The sequence below is a fragment of the Podarcis pityusensis genome, assembly GCF_964106645.2.
Source record: "Podarcis pityusensis genome assembly, chromosome: 3".
Lineage (NCBI taxonomy): Eukaryota > Metazoa > Chordata > Lepidosauria > Squamata > Lacertidae > Podarcis > Podarcis pityusensis.
In genome coordinates, this window is record NC_138026.1 from 123,261,499 (window position 1) to 123,285,820 (window position 24,322).

Genomic DNA, 24,322 nt, shown 5'->3' on the forward strand with positions numbered 1-24,322 from the left:
GCTCCTTAACGGAAACACGTCTTCTGGACTCTCTGCGTGACAGTTTCCGGCGAGGAGTGGGTGTCCCTACAGGAGGTCCTGAAACCTCCCCACTGTTTTCACTGGAAGTGTCTCGGAGCCATCCCTCCTGCTCACTTTCCCTCAGCTCAGCTCTTCTCCCCCTACTGGTTCCCTCTTCAGCTGCTGAGTCTCTCCCAACCTGTGTGAGCCCTTCCACCTCCCTTCCTTCCGATGGCAGTTCCCTGACATCCACCTCCCCTCCAGGGCCCCCTTCACCCCCTCCCGCCCCCTCCTCTATGGGCGGTGAGGAGGCAAAACCCCGGAAGGAACTTCCTTCACCTTCCGATGTCTCGAACACTTCTCTCCACCTGTTGCGGTTCCTGGTCTCGAAGTACTCCTCCTCCTCAGAGTCCATCTCCCCTTCCCCTTCCGAGTCCGGGAATCCTTCCAACTCCTCCTCCTCATCGGTGGTCCCAAAGTATTCCCTCCGGAACCTCTCCACAGGCTGAGGTTTCCTTGGGAACCTTTGATGGAACGTTTCTATCAATACCTCGTCATTGATATCTTCTGCCATTACCCAAGTGTTTTCTGACTCCGGTTCTCCTTCCCACGCTACCAAATACTCCACCTGATCCCCCTTCCACCTGGCGTCGAGGATTTCTGCCACATGGCTGCTGCATTCCCTTTCTTCTATGATCGGTCCCCGAGTGGACATCCCTTCTCGTCCCCCCTCATACGGTGACAGTAACGACCTGTGAAATACTGGGTGCAGTTTCATGTGGTTGGGTAACCGGAGCCTGAAAGCCACTGGGTTGACCTGTTGAATGACCTCAAAGGGACCCAATCTCCTGGGTCTTAATTTCTTACAACCTCCTTTGAACGGCAACCCTTGGGTTGACAGCCACACCCTATCTCCCACCCTTATGGTTTCACCTTCCCTTCGGTTCTTGTCTGCCTGCCTCTTGTATTCTTCCTTCGCCCTTTCTAAGCTGAGTTGGAGCTGACGATGGATTGCTTCCATTTCTTCTACAAAATGCTCGGCTGCCGGGACGCTCCATCTCTCCCCTTCTCCCCCTGGGAAAGCCCTGGGATGACACCCATAATTAACCAAGAAGGGGCTCATCCCTGTGGACACATTCTCGGCATTGTTGTAGGCAAATTCCGCCAGCGCCAACTTTTCTACCCAGTCATTCTCTCTGTCATTGACATAACACCTCAGGTATTGCTGGAGGACACCGTTTGCTCTTTCCGCCTGCCCGTTGGTTTCAGGGTGCCGGGCAGTCGAAAAGTTGACCTCCACCTGCAGTAAGCTCATGAGCTTCCTCCAGAACCTGGAAGTAAATTGTTTTCCTCGGTCTGAGACCACCCTCAATGGCACCCCGTGCAACCTAAAAATGTGTTCTACAAATAACTTCGCTGTCTCTTCCGCCGTGACTGCATGCGAGCAGGCTACAAAGTGGCACATCTTTGTTAGTAGGTCTACCACCACCATGATGGCTGTTTTCCCCTTGGACTTCGGCAGATCAGTCATAAAATCTATCGACACTGCCTCCCAAGGTCGTTCTGGGGTTGGTAAGGGTTCTAATAGCCCCGCCGGCGCCCGCCTCTCCCCTTTGGCTCGCTGGCATTGCTCGCACCCTCTTACATACTCCCGTACATCTTCCCTCACCTTAGGCCACCAAAATTCCCTGGTGACCAACCACATGGTTTTGTGTTGTCCAAAATGCCCCGCCGTGGGGCTGTCGTGCAACTGCTTGAGTACCCTCCCCCTTAAGTCTCCTTCAGGGATATACAGTGCCCCTTTGTAATACAAAGCTCCATTTCTTTCCTCGAAACCCCCTGGTTCCTCTCCCTCACCCCTAAGACCTCTGAGCTTATTCTGGGCGTATTCATCATTCTCTGTTTCCTCTACCAGTTCTCTTTGCCCCACCAATGCCGCCCCACACACCCAGCGGTCCTCTGGGATGACATGTCTCTCTTCGGGTGCCCCCTCCCCTTCCAAATATTCAGGTTTGCGTGAGAGAGCGTCCGCCCTAACATTTTCTGGACCTGGCACATAACAAATTTCAAAGTGGAATTTGGAGAACTCCTGGGCCCATCTCACTTGCCGTTGGTTGAGCACTCGTGCCGTTCTCCAATACTCTAAGTTCTTGTGGTCCGTGCACACTTGCACCTTATGTTGTGCCCCAATTAATAAATGCCTCCATCTCCTGAACGCTTCATGAATGGCTAGTAGTTCTCGGTCATACACCGTGTAGTTCCTCTCAGATTTGTTCAGCTTTCGCGAAAAAAAGGCACACGGTCTCCACTCCGACTCCTCCTTGCCAGGCTGCAGAAGCACCGCCCCCACAGCCCGGTCTGATGCGTCCGTTTCCACTCGCATCGGTTTTTGTAAATCCACATGCAGGAGCTGTTCTTCCGAAGCGAACGCCCTTTTCAGCTCCTCAAAAGCTCGCTCCGCCTCCGCCGTCCAAATGAATTTCCTCTTACTGCTGAGACAGTCCGTAATGGGCGCCGTCAAGTGGGCAAAATTTCTGATGAACTTCCGATAGAAGTTTCCAAATCCAAGGAATCTTTGCACATCCTTCCTTGTTTTCGGTGTTTTCCATTCCAGTACCGCTTGGACCTTGCCAGGATCCATGGCCAATCCCTTGTCCGACAAGCGGTACCCCAGGAATTCCACCTCCTTGGCATGAAACTGACACTTCTCTAGCTTCACCCACAGCTGATTGGCTTGCAGTCTGCCCAACACTTCCCTGACGTCTTTTACATGCTGCTCCTCATTCTCTGAATATACTAACACGTCATCTAAGAAGGCCACACAATTCTTGTAAAGCAAAGGCCCCAGGACGTGGTTCATAAACGATTGAAAGCACGCGGAGCCTGCTTGTAAGCCGAAGGGCATAACTAAATATTCAAATGCCCCCAAAGGGGTGAACATGGTGGTTTTCCATTCATCCCCCTTCCTTATTCGTATCAGGTTGTACGCCCCCCTCAGGTCCAGTTTAGTAAAAATCTTTCCCTTCCTGACCCTTGTCAAAATGTCATCAATTCTGGGCATCGGGAAAGTCACTGGTTCTGACACTGCATTTAAGGCCCTGAAGTTCACTACAAGTCTAGGTTTGTCCGTGTTTTTTTTATCCACAAAAAACACTGGGCTGCCCCCCACCGCCCTGGACTCTCTGATGAACCCTCTCTTCAGGTTCTTGTCAATGAACTCCCTTAGCTCCTGCATCTCTCTGTCTGACATGGCGTACAGCTTGCCTACAGGGAGCTGTGCCCCAGGGAGTAAATTGATTTGACAGTCAAAGGGTCTATGTGGGGGTAGTTTGTTTGCCTCCCTCTCGCTGAAGACGTTGCTCAGGTCGGCGTATTGTTGGGGAACCTTCCCCTTCTCCGTTACTTCCGTCCCTGCTAGAGTGGCTCTGGCCCCTCCTTGAGCCTCCCGCTCTTTGCAGTGTTCTAGACAATGTGCTGACCCAAAGGAGACCACTCTCTGATGCCAGCCCACTAGCAGATCATGTAACGCTAGCCAGCTCATCCCCAAAATAATGGGAGCTCCTCCCAAGGTAGCCACATTAAACGCTATTAGCTCAGTGTGTCTTGCTACCCTCATTATCATTGGGACGGTCTGCTGGCTGACTTCTCCTCCCAGCAGCTCCCTTCCATCGATCGTGGTCACCTGCAAAGGGTTACTTAAAGGGATAGTCTGTATCTGGTGCTCAGCAGCAAACTCCTTACTCATGAAATTGCAGGAGCTGCCTGAGTCCAATAGCGCCTTTATCTTTAGTGGGTGTCCGTTAGGCAGCTCTAGTAACACCTCTATCACTAGGGCGGGTTTAGGAGGTTCCGGCGTGGGCACTTTCACTGCTCTTTGGCCTGGCTGCTGTGCCCCGACGGTGGCAGCCAGGCGTTGGCTTTTACTTGCTCCGGTACCTTTTCCTCCCTCTCCCCAACAGCTCCCGCCATTCCTTGCCATTCCTTTCTTTGGGGGCAGACTCTGGCAAAATGACCTGGCTGTTGGCAGAGATAACATTTCTTGGCGCCCTTTCCCTCCTTCTTCCGCTCTTCACTGGGCTTTGAAACTGCGCGCGCGCGCGCGCTGTTCCAATTTCCATCGGCTCTCCCGGCGGGAACGGTGGCTCTGGAATCTCTGGAATGCGAAGCTCCCTCCAACGTTCCCCCTTCCCTTCCCGCCTCTCCAAGGCTCTCGCCTCTTGGCGCGCTCCTATGGTCAGCGCTGATTTGGTCAGCTGGTCCATAGACTCCGCCCTGGGCGCCCGGGAAAGTTCGTCTTTCACAGCCGAAGAAAGCCCTTCTTCAAAGAGCATTTGAATGGGTTCCGCCGATAGATCCCACCCCAATTTATGGATCAACATGGTAAACTCAGTCCAGTACTCACGAACAGATCGGCTCCCCTGTTTGCACGCCCTTAACTGTCTGCGTACCACTCCCTGCTCAATATCGCTGGAAAACATCAGATCCATGGCACGAAAAAACTTCCTCGTGTCCTTCAGGATGTCATTATTCGTTGCCATCAGGGGCCTCACCCAGTCTTTCGCCCCCTTTTCGAGATGCCCAATCACAAAAGCCACCCGCGATTCCTCGTCGGGAAAGTCATCAAACTGCAGATTAAGGGCATATTGCATCTTTGTCCTAAAGGCATGATAGTCCTTGGCCTCCCCCCCAAACTTCTGCACCAATCCTGGCAACTTTCTGGCGAGCGGGGTGGTTTTCCCCTTCTCTGCATCTTGAGCCCTCCTCTCCTCGAGCCTCGCCGTCTGCAGCGCTAGCTGGACCTCCAACGCCCGGTACCTTTCCTCCAGGCTTGGACCCGCTCCAGCTCCTGCTTCTCCGGTTCCGGCTGGGTTGCTCATGATGCCTTCTCCTGCACAAGCTGCTCACGGAGACTGTCGGAATGCTGTGATGGGACGATGAGCTGCTTGTGCGTAAAATCCAAGTCCCTCAGAGTTTGGTCAAGTTTGCAAACCTCTGTCTGTAACGGAGCCCCTTAAACATGGCTCCGTCAGTCGCTGGCAGATTCCGACAGTGGTTGCTTTCGGAATCGCTTCCAACATAAAAGCTCCTTAACGGAAACACGTCTTCTGGACTCTCTGCGTGACAGTTTCCGGCGAGGAGTGGGTGTCCCTACAGGAGGTCCTGAAACCTCCCCACTGTTTTCGCTGGAAGTGTCTCGGAGCCATCCCTCCTGCTCACTTTCCCTCAGCTCACCTCCTCTCCCCCTACTGGTTCCCTCTTCAGCTGCTGAGTCTCTCCCAACCTGTGTGAGCCCTTTCACCTCCCTTCCTTCCGATGGCAGTTCCCTGACACTTGATTATATTGGTCACCCTTCTCTGCACAGATTCCAACTTCTCAATATCCTCCTTTGATTGTGACATCCAGAATTGAGCACAGGACTCCAGGTGTGGTCTGAGCAATCAGAAAGGAACATAGTATTACTTCCCAGGACCTGGACATTAGACGCCTGTTGAGGTAGCCTAAAATAGCATTACCTTATTTTGCTACTGACTCACCTTGTTGACTCACGTTAAGCTTTTGGTGTCCTAAGACCCTTAGATCCTTTTCACATGTGCTGCTGGCAAACGTGGTGTTTCACATAGAATCATAGAATTGCAGAGGTCTAATGGTCTTAGTGGACCACAAGCTGAACATGAGTCAACCGTCTGATGGCATCCAGCATGGAATGTGTCCCTCCGTTTTTCAGCATTTTTAGTAGTCTATAGCAGTCTCTGCTCTTTTTGCCTTCCCTGGGAGGAAGGTGGAGTGGATGTCTGAAACTCAATGTCAAACTGAAACTCAATCCAGATAAGACTGAGGCAGTTAGTGGGTGGTGCCCTAGACCAGATGGGTGGGAGATGGCCTGCTCTTAAAAAAAATTAAATTGGTTTTACATAAAGTTATACACGATACCTGTAACCTTTCCAAAACATAAACAGTAACAAGGTTCTTTCAGACCTTCCACCACATGGGTTCCAGTTCTAAATATCTTTTCCCTTTTTTCTGCATCTTTTACCATTATCCATCTCTTATGTAACCATAGTAACCAAAGTTCAGTTCACATTACAAGTGTCCTTGTATCCCTGCCCATGATTTTAACTGTCTACAGTGGTCTTTCAAGTAAACAATAAAATTATTCCAGTCTTTTAAAAATACTTGTTCTTCCTGGTTTCTGATCTTTCCCCTTAGTCTCGCCATTTCTGCGCATTCCATCAGTTTGGTCTGCCGCTCTTCTTTAGTCGGTACTTCACCTTCTTTCCATCTCTGGGCCAAAAACATTCTGCTGTCGTTGCATACGTAAACAGTCTCTTATTTTCTCTGGTAATTCATCACATATTATATTATAACAGAAAAGCCTCTGGTTTTCTGACAAAGGGTGAGGGGAGAGACTCCATCAGGCAAGGCCTCCTTCCACCTGCCTTGCCCCACCCTCTGCTTCTCAATGTGTATTGTATTGTTTTGTGTACTGTGGCTTGCCGTTGTTTTATTGATTACACTGGTCAACAACAAATTTGTTGTCTGCGTTTTTTCAGCTGATTTAGGATGAATCTGATGCACTGAATCCAAAAATCACATTGGTTTTGCTCAATCAGGTCAAGTTTTTGAGCTATGGCCACATGTCGTTTTTTTACGTTTTTGTTCACATGTACGCTTGTGTGGAGCATTTTAGAAGAAGTTGCTGGGGGTAAAATGCCATGTCGAATAATTGTTTTGATTGGAAATGATTATTTTAATGACAAGAAGTATTCAGGTCCAATAGTTCTGGGTGATTATGTCGAAAAGGGATCAGTTTGAAGTCATAAAGCCTCGAAATCTACCATAAATTGGTGCGGCAAAGCATAAAGTTGGGGGATCAAAACCCCTGGCTCACTCGAGTACATTGAAGGAGAATTATGAAGGGGTGAAGTATGTGCTGGAGAAAATTGGTTATGATCAGCATAAGTGGTTTATTTGTGTTGACCTGAAGATGGTGAACTGTTGGGACAACAGTCTGGCTTCACCAAGTTCCCATGTTTTCTGTGCATGTGGGATAGTAGGGACCGTGCTCAGCATTACATGAAGGACTGGCCTGTGCGGGAGGAATTGGTGCCTTGAAGAAAAAGGAACGTCATCAACAACCCTCTGATGGACAGAGACAGAATACTCTTCCCACCACTGCACACCAAGCTCGGCTTAATCAAGGAGTTCACCAAGGCTCTGGACAAGGATGGTGACTGCTTCACTTACTTGTGCCAGGCTTTTCCAGGATTGACCATGGAGAAGTTGAAAGCTGGCATCTTTGATGGTCCTCAGATCCGTCAGCTCATCAGAGATCCAGAGTTCGGAAACTCAATGAACGAAGTGGAACTGGAAGCGTGGAAGGCATTTGTTCTGGTAGTAAAGAACCTTCTTGGCAACAATAAGGCCAGAAACTACGCAGAACTTGTCAACAACATGCTGACTGCTTTCAGAAACCTGGGCTGCAACATGAGCGTCAAGATGCACTACCTATTTTCACATATGGACCGGTTTCCTGAGAACCTGGGTTCAATGAGTGACGAGCAGGGGGAGAGATTCCATCAGGACATGAAAGAGATGGAGACCAGGTATCAGGGTCGCTGGGACGCAGTCATGATGGCTGACTACTGTTGGACTCTGAAGAGAGACCTCCCTGCCGCTGAGCATTCCTGGAGTTCCAAGAAACGGAAGTTCAAGCCCTGAAGTTTGTAAAATGGTGAAGCAACATGCAATTTACGTGTACTTACCTTTATCAATGTCCACCATTCAGTTTACAGTAATCAATGTTTCTATCAGGTCATCAATATATGTTGTTGGAAAAAAGATTTTTTTCTCTTAAAAATATATTTAGGATTATATGTGTTGACAAAAATCAGCTGATAATGCCACAAAAATGTAATCGATTTTGTCACAAAATCTGATTTTTTTCAAATCAACATGGCACAAAAACCTGACCTGATGGAGAGAAACGGATGCCATTTCCTGATTCAGCAGTGCAAAAATACCCTAAATCAGTTGTAGAAATCTAGACAACATTCAAAAAGTAAAAAATTGTTGCCCAGTGTTATACTTTAGATATTATTGTATCTGTTGAGTGGATTTCTGTTTAACTTTTATATGTTATTATTATGTTATACTATTCTAAGTAATGGTTGAATGTTGCTATTTTGATGTAGGCTGCCTATTTTAAAGTTATGTTTTGTATTGCATTAGATTGTTAGAAGATGTACATTTTCTGTTTCTTCAGCTTGTAAACCGCCTTGAGTATTGTAAGATAGAAAGACAGTATACAAATTAAAATTGATGATCATAGAATCATAGAATCATAGAGTTGGAAGAGACCACAAGGGCCATCGAGTCCAACCCCCTGCCAAGCAGGAAACACCATCAGAGCACTCCTGACATATGGTTGCCAAGCCTCTGCTTAAAGACCTCCAAAGAAGGAGACTCCACCACACTCCTTGATGATGTTGATGATGACAAAAGTTTTCTTAAACGCTTTCTTTAATTCAGTATATATCATTTCCCAGAACGCTTTTACCACTCCACAGGACCACCACATATGATAAAAGGTACCTTCTTTCCTTTTACATTTCCAGCACAAATTTGAGCTGGTTCTATACATTTGTGCAATTTTACTCAGTGTTAGGTACCAACAGTACATCATTTTCATATAGGTTTCTTTCAACAGAACCGCAAGCCGTAAACTTCATATCCTCATTCCATAACTTTTCCCATGATAAAAATTGTATATTATAACCAAAGTCATTGATTTAACTTCATCATTTTTAGTATACCGTTCTAGGGAGATGGCCTGCTCTTGATGGGATTACACTTCCTCTGAAGGAGCAGCTTCATAGCTTGGGGGTCTTCCTGGATCCTTTCCTGTCGCTCCAGGCTCAGGTGGCCTCCGTGGCCCAGAGCGCCTTCCATCAGCTTCGGCTGGTGGCCCAACTACGCCTCTGTCTGGACAGGGATCACCTAACTACTGCTGTTTATGCTCTGGCAACCTCAAGGTGAGATTACTGCAATGCGTTACACGTTGGGCTGCCTCTGAAGACGGTTCGGAAACTTCAGCTGGTTCAGAATTCAGCGGCCAGGTTGCTCACCGGAGCAAGACGGTTTGAACATATTGCACCAATCCTGGTCCGACTGCACTGGCTGCCCATTCAGTGTGCCGGTTTTGACCTATTAAGCCTTAAATGGGTCAGAACCACAGTTCCTCAAGGACCGCCTCTCTCCATATGAACCTATCAGGACCCTGAGATCATCTGAGGCCCTTCTTTGTGTCCCTCCTCCTTGAGAGGTCTGGAGGGTGGCAGCACAGGAACAGGGCCTTCTCTGCAGTGGCTCCCCACGTGAAGAATGCTCTCCCCAGGGAAGTTCCCCCAAGCGCCTTTGTTACACACCTTTAGGCACCAGGCAAAAATGTTCCTTTTTAACCAGGCCTTTGGTTGATTTGATTGACATCCTATGGCCTTTTAAAATGTGTTTGGGGGGGAGGGTTTATCGGGTGGTTGTTGTTTTTATTTTGATTATTCTGCGGTTTTATATTCTGGTTTTATTTTGTGAATTGCCCTGAAAGCCTGCAGGCATAGGGTGGTATATAAATTTAATTCAGTGGTACCTCGGGTTACATACGCTTCAGGTTACATACGCTTCAAGTTACAGACTTCGCTAACCCAGAAATAGTACCTTGGGTTAAGAACTTTGCTTCAGGATGAGAACAGAAATCGTGTTCTGGTGGCGCGGCAGCAGCAGGAGGCCCCATTAGCTAAAGTGGTACCTCAGGTTAAGAACAGTTTCAGGTTAAGAACGGACCTCCAGAACGAATTAAGTTCTTAACCTGAGGTACCACTGTAAATAAGTAGAATGTCTCCTCCCAGGATTCTCTCCCCCTCTGGATAAACAGCTCCTGCTGAAGTTGGAGAGGGGCAGCGAGAGCGGCAGTAGCGGACCCAGCACCCCCCTCTTGCGCCCCAGAGGCGCTTGCTCTAAAGGGGAAGGGGAGGCCAAGGCAGCCCCCCTTTTCCTGCTCAGTCCAACACGTGGACCTTCCCTTCCTCTCTTGGGGGAGGCAAGGACCCCTGGACGGTCAGGTCCCGTCAAAGGCGACTGGGGCGCAGAGCTCATCTCGCTTCAGGCTGAGGGAGCCCAGGTTGGTCCACAGACAGCTTTCCGGGTCATATGGGCAGCAGGACTGAGCCGCTTCTGGTGCAACGGGACACTGTGAGAAGTGCCAGAGCGCACAGAAACACCACAGTGGTACCTATTTCTCTACTTGCGCTGGTGTGCTTTCGAACTGCTAGGTTGGCAGGAGCTGGGACAGAGGAAGGGCAGCTCAGTCATGGGGACTGGAACCACAGACCTTCCGCTGGGCAGCCCAAGTCTCAGTGGCTTATAGACCACAGAACCCCCTGCGCCCCACGACCTTCCCTTTTTTGGGGGGAAATTCCCTTATTCCAGCGCCGTTTCACGCTGGTATCCCAGATTATTAGATCTCCCATAGAGTGTCCCCGGGACAGGGGAGGCTGCTGATCCCTTCTTTTCAAATCTGAAAGTTGACAGCTATGGCAGGATCCTGGGCCGGATGGGTCCCTTTGGCGCGAGGCACCTGCCCCAGGGCTCTTCCTGGTTTCTGAGGAGTCCTGCATGGAGCCTCCAGGGGCAGAGCCAGTCTACCTTAGAGGGCACAAGGCGCTCTCCTCCTGCTTGGGGGCGCCTGGGTGGCACTGTGGGCGCAGGATCCTGGGCCGGATGGGTCCCTTTGGCGCGAGGCACCTGCCCCAGGGCTCTTCTTGCATGGAGCCTCCCTGGCCAGAGCCAGTCTACCTTAGAGTGGCAGAGTACCAGGTGGGGGGGAAGGTGCTCTCCTCCTGCTTGGGGCGCCTGGGGGCCACTGTGGGCGCAGGATCCTGGGCCGCATGGGTCCCCCTTGGCACAAGGCACCTGCCCCAGGGCTCTTCCTGGTTTCTGAGGAGTCCTGCATGGAGCCTCCAGGGCCAGAGCCAGTCTACCTTAGAGGGCAAAAGGCGCTCTCCTCCTGCTTGGGGCGCCTGGGTGGCACTGTGGGCGCAGGATCCTGGGCCGGATGGGTCCCTTTGGCACAAGGCACCTGCCCCAGGGCTCTTCCTGGTTTCTGAGGAGTCCTGCATGGAGCCTCCAGGGCCAGAGCCAGTCTACCTTAGAGGGCACAAGGCGCTCTCCTCCTGCTTGGGGGTGCCTGGGTGGCACTGTGGGCGCAGGATCCTGGGCTGGATGGGTCCCTTTGGCGCGAGGCACCTGCCCCAGGGCTCTTCTTGCATGGAGCCTCCCTGGCCAGAGCCAGTCTACCTTAGAGTGGCAGAGTACCAGGTGGGGGGGAAGGTGCTCTCCTCCTGCTTGGGGCGCCTGGGGGCCACTGTGGGCGCAGGATCCATAGCTGCCAACCTTCCCTTTTTTTGGGGGGGGGGAAGTTCCCTTATTCCAGCGCCGCTTCCCGCTGCGATCCCAGATTGTTAGATCTCCCCTAGACTGTCCCCGGACAGGGGAGGCTGCTGCTCCCTTGACAGCTCTGGCCCTGCCTGACTTGAGCCCTGCCTTTTCCCTGCCCATCCCGGGGGGGGGCAGGGGGCTCCCCTTTCTCCTCCTCCGGCCCCCAGGCTCCCCCCGAAGGAGACCAGCTGGGCGCGCCCGGCGGGCCAAGGGTTAAGAGCAGCTGCGCCGCCCTCCTAGAGAGGACAGGAAGGGAGGGGGCGGGTCTTCCGGAGGGCCCCTCTTGTCTCCTCCGGTGAGTCTCCTCTCCCCCCTGGGGGTCCTATGGTGGGGGCTCCTGCAGGGAGGGGCAGGCAGGGCTTTGCAAAGGGGGGGCGAGGGGCTTTCTCCAGCTGGGGCTGGACTACAACTCCCATCATCCCTGAGGCCTGGCCTGGCGAGCGGGGGGTGATGGGAGTTGTAGTCCAGCCCCACCGGGGGCCCCCAGCTGGAGAAAGGCTGGTCCAGATGCTGGACTGATGACCCGGCGGGTCCCCTTCCAGCTCCGCCATGAAAGGGAAGAGGAAGCCTTGGGGAGAAGCCCAGAATCTCAGGCTTGGAAGGCACCCAAAGGACATCTAGTCCAGCCCCTGCAATGCAGGAATCTCTGCTCAGTTCCCCATGGCAGGCGGCCCCCCACCTTCTGCTCAGAAACCTCCAAGGAAGGAGAGGCCGCCATCTCTCCTGGGGGTGACAGGGCCCAGCAGCTCTTCAGTTTTTCCAAATGCTTTTCCAAATGAAACGGAAAACTGCAGCCCAGACCTAAATCGCAGATCTGCATCCCCCAGACTGAAGAGGAAGCCTCTCACTCTTCTTTCCGGTTGGCACTGCCTGCATTTGGGCCTTCAATATTTCACCTTTGAGAAGCTCCCATTTATTTCAGTATTTCAGAACATAAGATCTCACCCATATCTCCTTAAGCCTTTTTTAATTGGCCGCCTTAAAGTGAATTCCTGACTACACTCAGCTTGCACTTCCCTCTGTCTCAGGAAACCTCAAGAGGACATGATCACTTCCTCCCAAGTTTCCCAGTACTTCCACTTGGTTGATCAGTTCCCATCTGTTGTTGAGGACTAGGTCCAAGACAGATGATCCCCTTCTTGTTTCTTCCACCTTCTGGGTCATGAAATTGACAGTGAGGCAATTCTGCATGGTCACTTTCCTTAGACCAGGGCTAGACGCTTCCTTCTCTCTCTTCTTCCTTTTTTCCTGTTAATGAAAGTTCAGAGTCGGGGCTGTGGTGCAGTCCAGCCCTGGCTCCTAGCAAGACTCAGCCACGCTTGCTCAGGAAACATTTCTCTTCTCCTGACCATGTATCAGTCTGATAACAGACCAATATGTTTGCTTTGTAGGCTTTGCTAGCACCTCTAAATCGGACCATCAGAACTTGGCAGAAAACGAAAGGATTCCTTCCGATCTCTTGGAGGCTTCATGAGAGCCCAGATGGATGAGCAAGACTCAGCTGGCCCTGAAGCAGGAGGAGGCCCTGCCCTCCAAACTGGGAGCAGTGGGAGATTATGGGAAAACTCAGAGCAGAAGATCCCAGGTGAGGAGGACCCCCTCTGCTCAGAGGTGCAGAGCCAGCAGTTGACGCAGTCCGGCTCTCAGGAGGCCAAAGGACCCCGAGAGGCTTGCGGCCGACTCCACCACCTCAACTGTCGGTGGCTGAAGCCAGAAAGTCATACGAAAGCTCAGATGCTGGACCTGGTGATCTTGGAGCAGTTCCTGGCTGTCCTTCCGCTGGAGATGGAGAGCTGGGTGAGGGAATGTGGAGCAGAGACCAGTTCCCAGGCAGTAGCCCTGGCTGAAGGTTTCCTCCTGAGTCAGGCGGAGGAGAGGAAGCAGGCAGAGCAGCAGGTGAGAGAGACTTTCCTCTGGAAACTCCCAAGGGGCTCCAAGCAAGACAGGGAGCCTTCCAAGATGCTCTCCTAATGGCTTGCCCTCTTTGGAGAAGCAAGGGATGAGATCTGCTCCCCTAAAGCGTTTGCTCCGATCATTCCTTTTCTAATCCTTCTCCCCATTCTCTGTTTTAAATCCTTGTTACTCTTTCAGGAAAAGGGTCTCTTTGCAGAAATGGGCCTGGATTCCTGTGAGGCAGAAAAGACTCCGTTGGACGCCAGAGGGAGGCCACTGGGTAAGGAGGAACTCGTCTTTCTTCTCATTCTGTGGATCTTGAAACTAATCTTTGGGTTCTGTTCATCTTTAGGGGGGGAGGCACTTGGGGCCAAGAGCCCAAGGGGGGGGGGGAAGATATATTTTGACAGAACAAAAATTTGAAATGGGTACAATGTCAAAATGCACTCAACAAGCAAGACCTTTTCCATGGCACATCTATGGCACTTATCTCCAAGTGCCGAACCTCTAGTTACAGGTAGGTAACCGTGTTGGTCCGACGTGGTTGGAAAAAGAAAAAAAATTCCTTCCAGTAGCACCTTAGAGACCAACTAAGTTTGTTATTGGTATGAGCTTTCATGTGCATACACACTTCTTCAGATACACTGAAACAGGCTTCTGAAAGAGACTTCTGTTTCAGTGTATCTGAAGAAGTGAGAGACGCAGGAGCTGATGGCTTCCCTTTGACTTTTGTCTCTCGCAGGTGACCGAAGGATGTCCCCCAGACCTCCTCATCCATCTTTTCATGAGAACGGAGGAGAAGCAGCAGCTGTGGAAACAGATCTGGTATGGGGAAAGAGCTTTGTGGGGAAAGAGTCAGAGGAGTGGGGCAGCCAGGGAGCCTCTGGGCCGGAAGGAATTTCTCCTCGTCTTGGCTTCTGTCAAAGCCTCGGTCCTGAACAAAGATGGACAGTGCCATTGGAGAAGCTCTATGTGCTGACAGGAATGAACAGCCGTCTCTCCTTAGCTGGGCTTCGGAATGTCACTATTTATATGATTTATCAGTAGCTGCAGTTATATTTCTATATTGATCGTTAGATGCCAAAATCTAATCAGGCTTCTAAGCAGTTGAGAAGCCATAAAAAACCGTGGCCGGGATTCACCTCAGCAGCCCCATCAGCTGCACAAGGGGAATCCCCCTCCTCCTCCTCCTCCTCCCCCTCTCTGTGCCCCCATGAGCCCCTTGAAGTTGGCTGTAGGGCAGAGGGAGGGTCCCATCGCCCCCCAAGCATCGCACAGCGGGAGTAGAGAAGGGAGCATTCTGTCTGGCAGACAGGAATACTTCCACAGACAGAATAATTTGAAGAACACCATGGGGAGTTCCACCCATTCACACAAAGATTAATACCCATCATTAAAATGCACAGTAAAATAAATCAGTTGAAATGCTAAAATAGGCATCCAGACCTAAAATGTGCAGCAAAATAATCCCATTAAAAGAACACAACAATGAATGGGCAGAAACAACTGAGCAATGTATAGTGGATAATCTTTATGCTGTCTCAGAAGAGGACCTTTTTCCTTTTCCTTCAGGGTCCTCTGTGCTTTGAAGATGTCGCTGTGTATTTCACAGAGGAGGAGTGGGCGTTGCTGGATCCTGACCAGAGAGCTCTGCATAAGGAAGTCATGGAGGAGAATCGTGCGATTGTGGACTCTCTCAGTAAGGCTTCCTGCTGGACTATAATATATATTTTGTTGTTTTTTTTATAAGATATTTATTGAAGTTTTCAAGATATTACAAAACACACACACACACACAAAAAAGAGAAAATACAAAGTAAAAATATTTAAAAACAATTCATTCCTTCCATTACTTGACCTTCATTTGCTTAGTTCCAGGACCTCCTCACACCTCCCTTTTTTGTATTCCAGTTCGATTATTTCGTTCAGCAAATCCCTCCCCTCTTTATGTATCCTAATCATTAATCATAAAGTATTGTGATTTTAGATTTTTACATATTAATAAACCATTTTTTTCATATTCCTTATAACCTTTCAGCTAAAGTTCACTTAGTTTCTATCCAACATCTTTCTAGCATTCATTAATTCTACAATATTTCTGTAGATAGTCTTTAAACTTTTTCCAATCTTCCTCCATCGACTCTTCTCCCTGGTCTCGGATTCTGCCAGTCATTTCCGCCAATTCCATATAGTCCATCACCTTCATCTGCCATTCTTCCAGAGTGGGTAGATCTTGTGTCTTCCAATACTTTGCAATGAGTATTCTTGCTGCTGTTGTAGCATACATAAAGAAAGTTCTGTCCTTCTTTGGCACCAATTGGCCGACTATGCCCAGGAGAAAGGCCTCTGGTTTCTTCAAGAAGGTATATTTAAATACCTTTTTCAATTCATTATATATCATCTCCCAGAAAGCCTTAATCTTTGGGCACGTCCACCAAAGGTGAAAGAAATTACCTTCATTTTCTTTACATTTCCAACATTTATTATCGGGCACATGGTAAATTTTTGCAAGCTTGACTGGTGTCATGTACCACCTGTATATCATTTTCATAATATTCTCTCTTAGGGCATTACATGCCGTAAATTTCATACCTGTGGTCCACAACTGTTCCCAGTCAGCAAACATAATGTTATATCCTAGATCCTGTGCCCATTTAATCATAGCAGATTTCACGGTTTCATCCTGAGTATTCCATTTCAACAACAAGTTATACATTTTTGACAAAACCTTAGTATTGGGTTCTAACAATTCTGTTTCCAATTTTGATTTTTCCACTTGGAAGCCAATTTTCTTATCAAAATTATATGTCTCCATTATCTGATAATAATGAAGCCAGTCTCGCACTTTATCTTTTAATTTTTCAAAGCTCTGCAGTTTCAATTTGTCTCCTTCTTGTTCCAAAATTTCCCAATATTTCGGCCATTTGGCCTCCATATTGAGCCTTTTCTGAGCCTTTGCTTCCATCGGTGACAGCCACCTTGGGGTTTTATTTTCCAATAAGTCCTTTTATCTTATCCAGACATTTAACAATGCTTTCCTGACAATATGGTTTTTAAATGCTTTATGTGCTTTAATCTTGTCATACCACAAATATGCATGCCACCCAAAAACATTGTTGAAACCTTCTAAATCCAAAATGTCTGTGTTCTCAAGAAGCAGCCATTCTTTCAACCAGCAGAATGCTGCTGATTCATAATAAAGTTTGAGGTCTGGCAGGGCAAATCCACCTCTATCCTTTGCATCAGTTAATATTTTAAATTTTATTCTGGGCTTTTTGCCCTGCCAGACAAATCTAGAAATGTCTCTCTGCCACTTCTTGAAACAGTCCATTTTGTCCACAATTTGCAATGATTGAAACAAGAATAACATTCTTGGCAATACATTCATCTTTATAACAGCAATTCGACCTAGCAAGGAAAGCTTCAAGTTTGACCATATCTCTAGATCCTTTTTCACTTCTGACCAACATTTCTCATAACTGTCTTTAAATAGGTTTAAGTTCTTAGCGGTCATATTAACCCCCAGGTATTTTACTTTCTTAGCCAATGTTAAACCTGTCTCCTTCTGAAACCTCTCTCAATCGGTGTTAAATTTTTCTCAAGCACCTTAGTTTTTAACTTGTTCAACTTAAATCCTGCCACATGACCAAAATCCTGAATCAATTCTAATACTCTTTTAGTACTAGATTCTGGCTCCTGTAACGTCAATACCAAATCGTCTGCAAAAGCTTTCAGTTTGTACTGTTTGGCTCCGACCTGTATACCTTTGATCAGACGGTCCCTTCTGATCATATTTAGCAGAACCTCCAGGATCGAAATAAAAAGCAATGGGGAAATTGGGCAGCCTTGTCGTGTCCCTTTCTCTATCTTAAATTCCTCTGTCACCACATTGTTAACTATTAGTTTAGCCTTTTGTTCTGAATAAATTGCACTTATACCATTTTCAAACCCTTGACCAACCCCCATCCCCTGAAGATTTTTCTTCATGAAACTCCAAGAAATATTATCAAAGGCTTTCTCCGCATCTACAAAAATTAAAGCTGCTTTAGTATTAATATTCACTTGCAACTTCTCCAAAATGTTAATTATATTCCTCGTGTTGTCAGACAAGTGTCTACCCGGGAGAAAGCCGGCTTGGTCTTAATGTATCTCCTCCACTAATACTTTTTTTAACCTTTTAGCCAAAATATCTGCAAAAATTTTATAATCCACATTAAGCAGGGATATGGGGCGGTAGTTCTTAAGTTGCATCTTTTCAGTCTCATTTTTCGGTATTAGTGTAATATAAGCTTCTTTCCACGACTCTGGCGCTTTTTCCCCCTCCAAAATTTCATTACAAACCTCCTTTAGTGGTTGAATTATCCAGTCCTTCAAAGATCTATAGTATTTGGAGGTTAAACCATCTGGCCCTGGAGATTTGCCCAACTGCATGTTCTGGATGGCACCTTCCACCTCCTGTTCTGTTATTTTATAGTTCAACATTAACTTATTTTCTTGGGAGATTTTTTGAAGCCCATTTGTTTTTAAAAATTTGTCTAAATCGCACTCTTTCTGTGGCCCTTGTGTGTATAGCTGTTTAAAATACCTCTGGAAGCATTTTCTAATTTCCACTGGATTCTGGATGTTCTTTCCTTCCACTTCCAAGTTGGTAATGGTGTTAAGTTTTTGTCTTTTTTTCATTTGCCAAGCTAACAGTTTTCCACATTTATTGGCCGATTCAAATGTCCTTTGTCTCATCTGTTTAATTTTCCATTCTATTTCCTGATTCATCATCTTCATATATTGAACTTGGTATAACTTTATTTCTCTCAGAATCTCTTGTGACTTTGGTTTCGCTCTCAGTTTCTTCTCACACTCTTTTATTTTTTCCAAAATTTTATCTTTTTTCTCATTTTGAATTCTCTTCTTTATTACATTCTGTGGAATTAGGAACCCTCTCATAACTGCCTTGCTTGCGTCCCAGATTACTCTTTTTTCAATGGTAGTGTTCATATTTATCTCAAAGTAGTCTCTCAAGGTTTTTTGGGCCTTCTTGGTAACTTCTTGATCTCTAAACAGGGTGTCATTCATCCTCCATCTGAAGGAGCTGATAGGTGTTAATTTCATCTCCATTTTCACAGCATTATGGTCGGAGCAAATTTTAGGGCAAATTTCCACTTTTCGAGTTTTAGGTGCCAGTCCTCTAGTAATCCAAATTTGGTCAATTCTTGTCCATGTCATTTTGGCTTCAGAGAAGAAGGTTCTCTCCCTAGCCAGGGGGGTTCTTTATTCTTCAAATGTCAATCAAGTCCATATTGTCAGTCATCTCAAAAAAGGTTTTTGGTAGTCTGCCATCTTTAGTAACTACCTGTCTCTGCGACTTGTCCATGTTTGTGGATACCACTCCATTCATGTCTCCCATCATTAATGTTGTAATCCATATAGTCCAACAATGTCTCATGCAACTTCTTAAAAAATTCAGATTTCCCCTCATTTGGAGCATATACTCCTACTATCAGAAATTTTTCTCCTTGTGTTTGAATTTCAATTGCCACATATCTTCCTTGATCATCTTTAAAAATAAATTTAGGTGATAGGCTCTCTTTCGCGTAAATTACAACTCCTCTCTTTTTGACTTTGTCCGATGAAATAAACTCCTGGCCCAATCTTTTATTAATCAATACTTTCCTATGGAGCCTTATCACATGTGTTTCCTGCAAACAAATCAAGTCCAATTGTTCCTTTTTCAATAAATGAAAGACTTTTCTCCTTTTCTCCGGGGAATTAAGTCCATGAATATTCCAACTTAATAGTTGCAGGGACATGGTGTATTTATTTTACTTTTCCTCCAACTGCACCAAGTAATTGTTCTTGTTCTGTTGGTGGTATCACCTTCTCTAACTTGTCCAATCCCAAAGATAGTGGTACTATGTCCTGTATTCCTGGTTTTAAAGCTCTTGGCTCTTTTTCGGTTTCTTTTTGCAGATCTTCTTCGTAATCTTTCAGAAATGTTTCTTTATGTTCCACTGATCTTATTTTAAACTTTTTCCCTTTAAAAGTAAAAGATAGGCCTTGAGGGAATTCCCACCTGAAGATGATTCTGTTTATAATATATATTTTGAAATACACCCACCCACCCAAACCCACAGACCCCTACCTCCACCTGTGAGAATCCTGCAATATTTTGATGGTGCTCAACAGCATCTGGGATTCTCATTCCCCGCAGCTCACCTTGAATCTACTGTTCTGTCTGCGAATATTCTTGCCCCACATATGCCTTTTTAAACCATGACCAGGCTGGTCTGAGCTGCCCAGACCTTCTTGAATGTAACCTTCCATGTGTTGGCAGAAGAAGTAGCAGCTTCTGTGAGGTTTTCTGTTTTTGCTTTGGTCACTTTCTGGTTGACCAAAGAGACAACAGGCCTTGCAGATGGAGGAGATTCCATGATTAGGCCAAACAAGATCCTTCCTGGAAGATGCCAGGCTGTTTGAATCTCAGGTTCCCATCAATCTTTTTTTTTTTTTTAATGATATTTATTAAAGTTTCAACAAATACAAAAACAGAAAAATAAAAATACAAAAAAGTACAAAATACAGAAAAAAGAATAAGATTTTTAAAGTATAACAAAAAAAAGAAAAATAAAGGAAAACATCCAGGATACAGTTAAAAACACATTTAACTTTCCATAGTATACCTTCCCTAGCCTTATTTTCCCGGACCTCCTCATACCTCCCTTTTTTGTATTCCAGTTTGGTTTGTTAGTTCAGCAAATCCTTACCATTAAGCTTTTACCCATTTGTAAACCTTTTTTCATATCTCTTAAAGCATTGCTGTTGTAGCATACATAAAGAAAGTTCTGTCCTTCTTTGGCACCAATTGGCCGACTATGCCCAGGAGAAAGGCCTCTGGTTTCTTCAAGAAGGTATATTTAAATACCTTTTTCAATTCATTATATATCATCTCCCAGAAAGCCTTAATCTTTGGGCACGTCCACCAAAGGTGAAAGAAAGTACCTTCATTTCCTTTACATTTCCAACATTTATTATCGGGCACATGGTAAATTTTTGCAAGCTTGACTGGTGTCATGTACCACCTGTATATCATTTTCATAATATTCTCTCTTAGGGCATTACATGCCATAAATTTCATACCTGTGGTCCACAACTGTTCCCAGTCAGCAAACATAATATTATGTCCAACATCTTGTGCCCATTTAATCATAGCAGATTTCACCGTCTCATCCTGAGTATTCCATTTCAGCAGCAAGTTATACATTCTTGCCAAATTCTTAGTTTTGGGTTCTAACAGTTCTGTTTCTAGTTTTGATTTTTCCACCTGGAAGCCAATTTTCTTATCCAAATTATATGCCTCCATTATCTGATAATAATGAAGCCAGTCTCGCACTTTGTTTTTTAGTTTCTCGAAACTCTGCAATTTCAATTTGTCTCCTTCTTGCTCCAAAATTTCCCAATATTTCGGCCATTTGGCCTCCATATTGAGCCTTTTCAGAGCTTTCGCTTCCATCGGTGATCAGGTTCCCATCAATCTGTGTGTCAAGGAGAGTCAACAAAGGCAGTGAACCCTGTAGTAAGACCTCAGATCTAACTCATAGAATCATAGAATCATAGAATCATAGAGTTGGAAGAGACCCCAAGGGCCATCGAGTCCAACCCCCTGCCAAGCAGGAAACACCATCAGAGCACTCCTGACATATGGTTGTCAAGCCTCTGCTTAAAGACCTCCAAAGAAGGAGACTCCACCACACTCCTTGGCAGCAAATTCCACTGTCAAACAGCTCTTACTGTCAGGAAGTTCTTCCTAATGTTTAGGTGGAATCTTCTTTCTTGTAGTTTGGATCCATTGCTCCGTGTCCGCTTCTCTGGAGCAGCAGAAAACAACCTTTCTCCCTCCTCTATGTGACATCCTTTTATATATTTGAACATGGCTATCATATCACCCCTTAACCTCCTCTTCTCCAGGCTAAACATGCCCAGCTCCCTTAGCCGTTCCTCATAAGGCATCGTTTCCAGGCCTTTGACCATTTTGGTTGCCCTCCTCTGGACACGTTCCAGTTTGTCAGTGTCCTTCTTGAACTGTGGTGCCCAGAACTGGACACAGTACTCCAGGTGAGGTCTGACCAGAGCAGAATACAGTGGCGCTATTACTTCCCTTGATCTAGATGCTATACTCCTATTGATGCAGCCCAGAATTGCATTGGCTTTTTTAGCTGCCGCGTCACACTGTTGGCTCATGTCAAGTTTGTGGTCAACCAAGACTCCTAGATCCTTTTCACATGTACTGCTCTCAAGCCAGGTGTCCCCCATCTTGTATTTGTGCCTCTCATTTTTTTTGCCCAAGTGCAATACTTTACATTTCTCCCTGTTAAAATTCATCTTGTTTGTTTTGGCCCAGTTCTCTAATCTGTCAAGGTCGTTTTGAAGTGTGATCCTGTCCTCTGGGGTGTTAGCCACCCCTCCCAGTTTGGTGTCATCTGCAAATTTGATCAGGATGCCCTTGAGTCCATCATCCAAGTCGTTGATAAAGATGTTGAATAAGACCGGGCCCAAGACAGAACCCTGTGGCACCCCACTAGTCACTCTTCTCCAGGATGAAGAGGAACCATTGATGAGCACCCTTTGGGTTCGGTCAGTCAGCCAGTTACAAATCCACTGAGTGGTAGCATAGTCAAGACCGCATTTTACCAGCTTCTTTACAAGAATATCATGGTGCACCTTGTCAAATGCCTTGCTGAAATCAAGGTAGGCTACATCCACTGCATTCCCTTCATCTATCAGGCTTGTAATTCTGTCAAAAAACGAGATCAGGTTAGTCTGACATGACTTATTTTTCAGAAATCCATGCTGACTATTGGTGATCACAGCATTCCTTTCTAGATGCTCACAGACTGTTTGCTTAATGATCTGCTCCAGAATCTTCCCTGGTATTGATGTCAGACTGACTGGGTGGTAATTATTTGGGTCCTCTCTTTTCCCCTTTTTGAAAATAGGGACAACATTTGCCCTCCTCCAGTCTGCCGGGACTTCGCCTGTTCTCCAGGAATTCTCAAAGATGACTGCCAGTGGTTCTGAGATCACATCTGCCAGTTCTTTTAATACTCTTGGATGCAGTTCATCTGGCCCTGGAGACTTGAATACATCTAAACTAGCCAAGTATTCTTGTACTATCTCCTTAGTTATTCTGGGCTGTGTTTCCTTTGCTGAATCATTTGCTCCAAATTCTTCAGGTCTGGCATTGTTTTCTTTATTGGAGAAGACTGAGGCAAAGAAGGCATTGAGGAGTTCAGCCCTTTCTGTGTCCCCTGTTTACATTTCACCATCTTCTCCTCTGAGTGACCCCACTGTTTCTTTGTTCTTCCTTTTGCTACGGACATACCCATAAAAGCCTTTTTTGTTGCTTTTAACCTCTCTAGCAAGCCTGAGTTCATTCTGTGCTTTAGCTTTTCTGACTTTGTGTCTACACGTGCTGGCTATTTGTTTGAATTCCTCTTTGGTGGTTTCCCCCCTTTTCCATTTTTTGTACACATCCTTTTTTAATCTTAACTCAGTTAAAAGTTCTTTAGACAGCCACCCTGGCTTCTTTAGGCACCTTCCATGTTTCCGTCTCATTGGTATTGCCTGACGTTGTGCTTTTACTATCTCCTTCTTAACAAACTCCCAGCCATCATGAACTCCCTTTCCTTTTAGTATTACTGTCCATGGGATCTCACCCAGCACTTCCCTAAGTTTTATGAAGTCAGCTTTCTTAAAGTCAAGAAATTGAGTCCTAGTATGCTTGGCTGCTCCTTTCCGCTGTATAGTAAACTTCAGAAGAGCATGATCACTCGCGCCTAATGATCCTTCCACTTCTACCCCACTAACCAGGTCATCAACATTGGTTAGGACCAGATCTAAAATGGCTGTTCCTCTTGTTGCTTCTCCCACTTTCTGGACAATGAAGTTGTCTGCAAGGCCAGTCAGGAATCTGTTTGACCTTATGCTCTTGGCTGAGTTTGACATCCAACAAATATCCGGGTAATTGAAGTCCCCCATTACTACTATCTCCCTTCCTTTTGCATGCTTGGCCATCTGTTCCAGGAAGGCATCATCTATGTCCTCCGTTTGGCTTGGGGATCTATAGTAAACTCCCACAATGAGGTCACTGTTATTCTTCTCTCCCTTAATTTTGACCCAAATTCTCCCACTTTGGCTTTGAGGTTCTAAATCTTGGATCTCTTCACAGGTATACACATCCCTGACATATAACGCCCCTCCTCCTCCTTTCTTGTCTGGTCTGTTTCTCTGAAATAGATTGTATCCCCCCATTATTACATTCCAATCGTGGGACTTATCCCACCAGGTTTCAGTGATGCCTATTATGTCATATTTAGTTTGCTGTACCAAGAGCTCAAGCTCATCTTGTTTATTTCCCATGCTTTGCGCATTAGTGTACAGACATTGAAGTCCATTAATCATTCCCCCGTGACTCTTATTTAAGGATTTTTTCCTCCCACCACTAGGTCTGTGTGCTGTTTGCTCCATTTGGCCTATGACATTTGGATGATCATCTTCATCAATTGATAGACTCCTACCTTCAGGAGCACTGTCTCCCTCCCCCACATTAGTCAGTTTAAAGCCCTCCTGATGAGGTTTCTGAGATTTTTGGCAAAAACATTTCTCCCAACCGTTGTGAGGTGCAGCCCATCGCTTGCCAGAAGTCCATCTTCAAGAAACTGCAGCCCGTGATCTAAGAATCCAAACCGTTCCTGTTTACACCATTTGCGAAGCCAGCTGTTCACTTCCACTATTTTCCCCTCTCTCCCTGGGCCACGTCGTTCAACTGGGAGGACAGATGAGATGACAATTTGTGCATTTAATTGCTTCAATTTCCTGCCCAGAGCCTCGTAGTCTCTTTTGATCTTCTGGAGGCTATTGCTTGCAGTGTCATTGGTTCCCACATGAA

At 46.6% G+C, this 24,322-nt stretch overlaps 1 protein-coding gene and 1 long non-coding RNA gene across 4 annotated transcripts in view; one reads left to right on the forward strand and one right to left on the reverse strand.

Moving 5' to 3' along the window:
- Positions 1-5,744: 5,744 nt before the first annotated feature.
- Positions 5,745-9,641, reverse strand: LOC308474715. Its single transcript, XR_013984884.1, has 2 exons — positions 8,087-9,641; positions 5,745-6,514 (listed from the first exon to the last, which is right to left on the reverse strand). It is a non-coding gene; the product is annotated as an uncharacterized lncRNA (long non-coding RNA).
- A 2,013-nt stretch (positions 9,642-11,654) lies between these two features.
- Positions 11,655-24,322, forward strand: part of LOC308474520 (uncharacterized protein) — an 88,341-nt gene continuing 75,673 nt past the window's right edge. Inside the window, exons 1-4 of one of the 3 annotated variants that reach the window (XM_081000921.1) lie at positions 12,407-13,386; positions 13,582-13,663; positions 14,126-14,208; positions 14,956-15,082. In XM_081000921.1, coding sequence (XP_080857047.1) covers positions 12,961-13,386; positions 13,582-13,663; positions 14,126-14,208; positions 14,956-15,082 — 718 coding nt within the window. In that variant the 5' untranslated portion in view covers positions 12,407-12,960. Of the gene's footprint in view, positions 11,786-12,097; positions 12,350-12,406; positions 13,387-13,581; positions 13,664-14,125; positions 14,209-14,955; positions 15,083-24,322 lie in introns of those variants that run through there. The other 2 variants (XM_081000924.1, XM_081000925.1) reach the window with 2 other exon arrangements.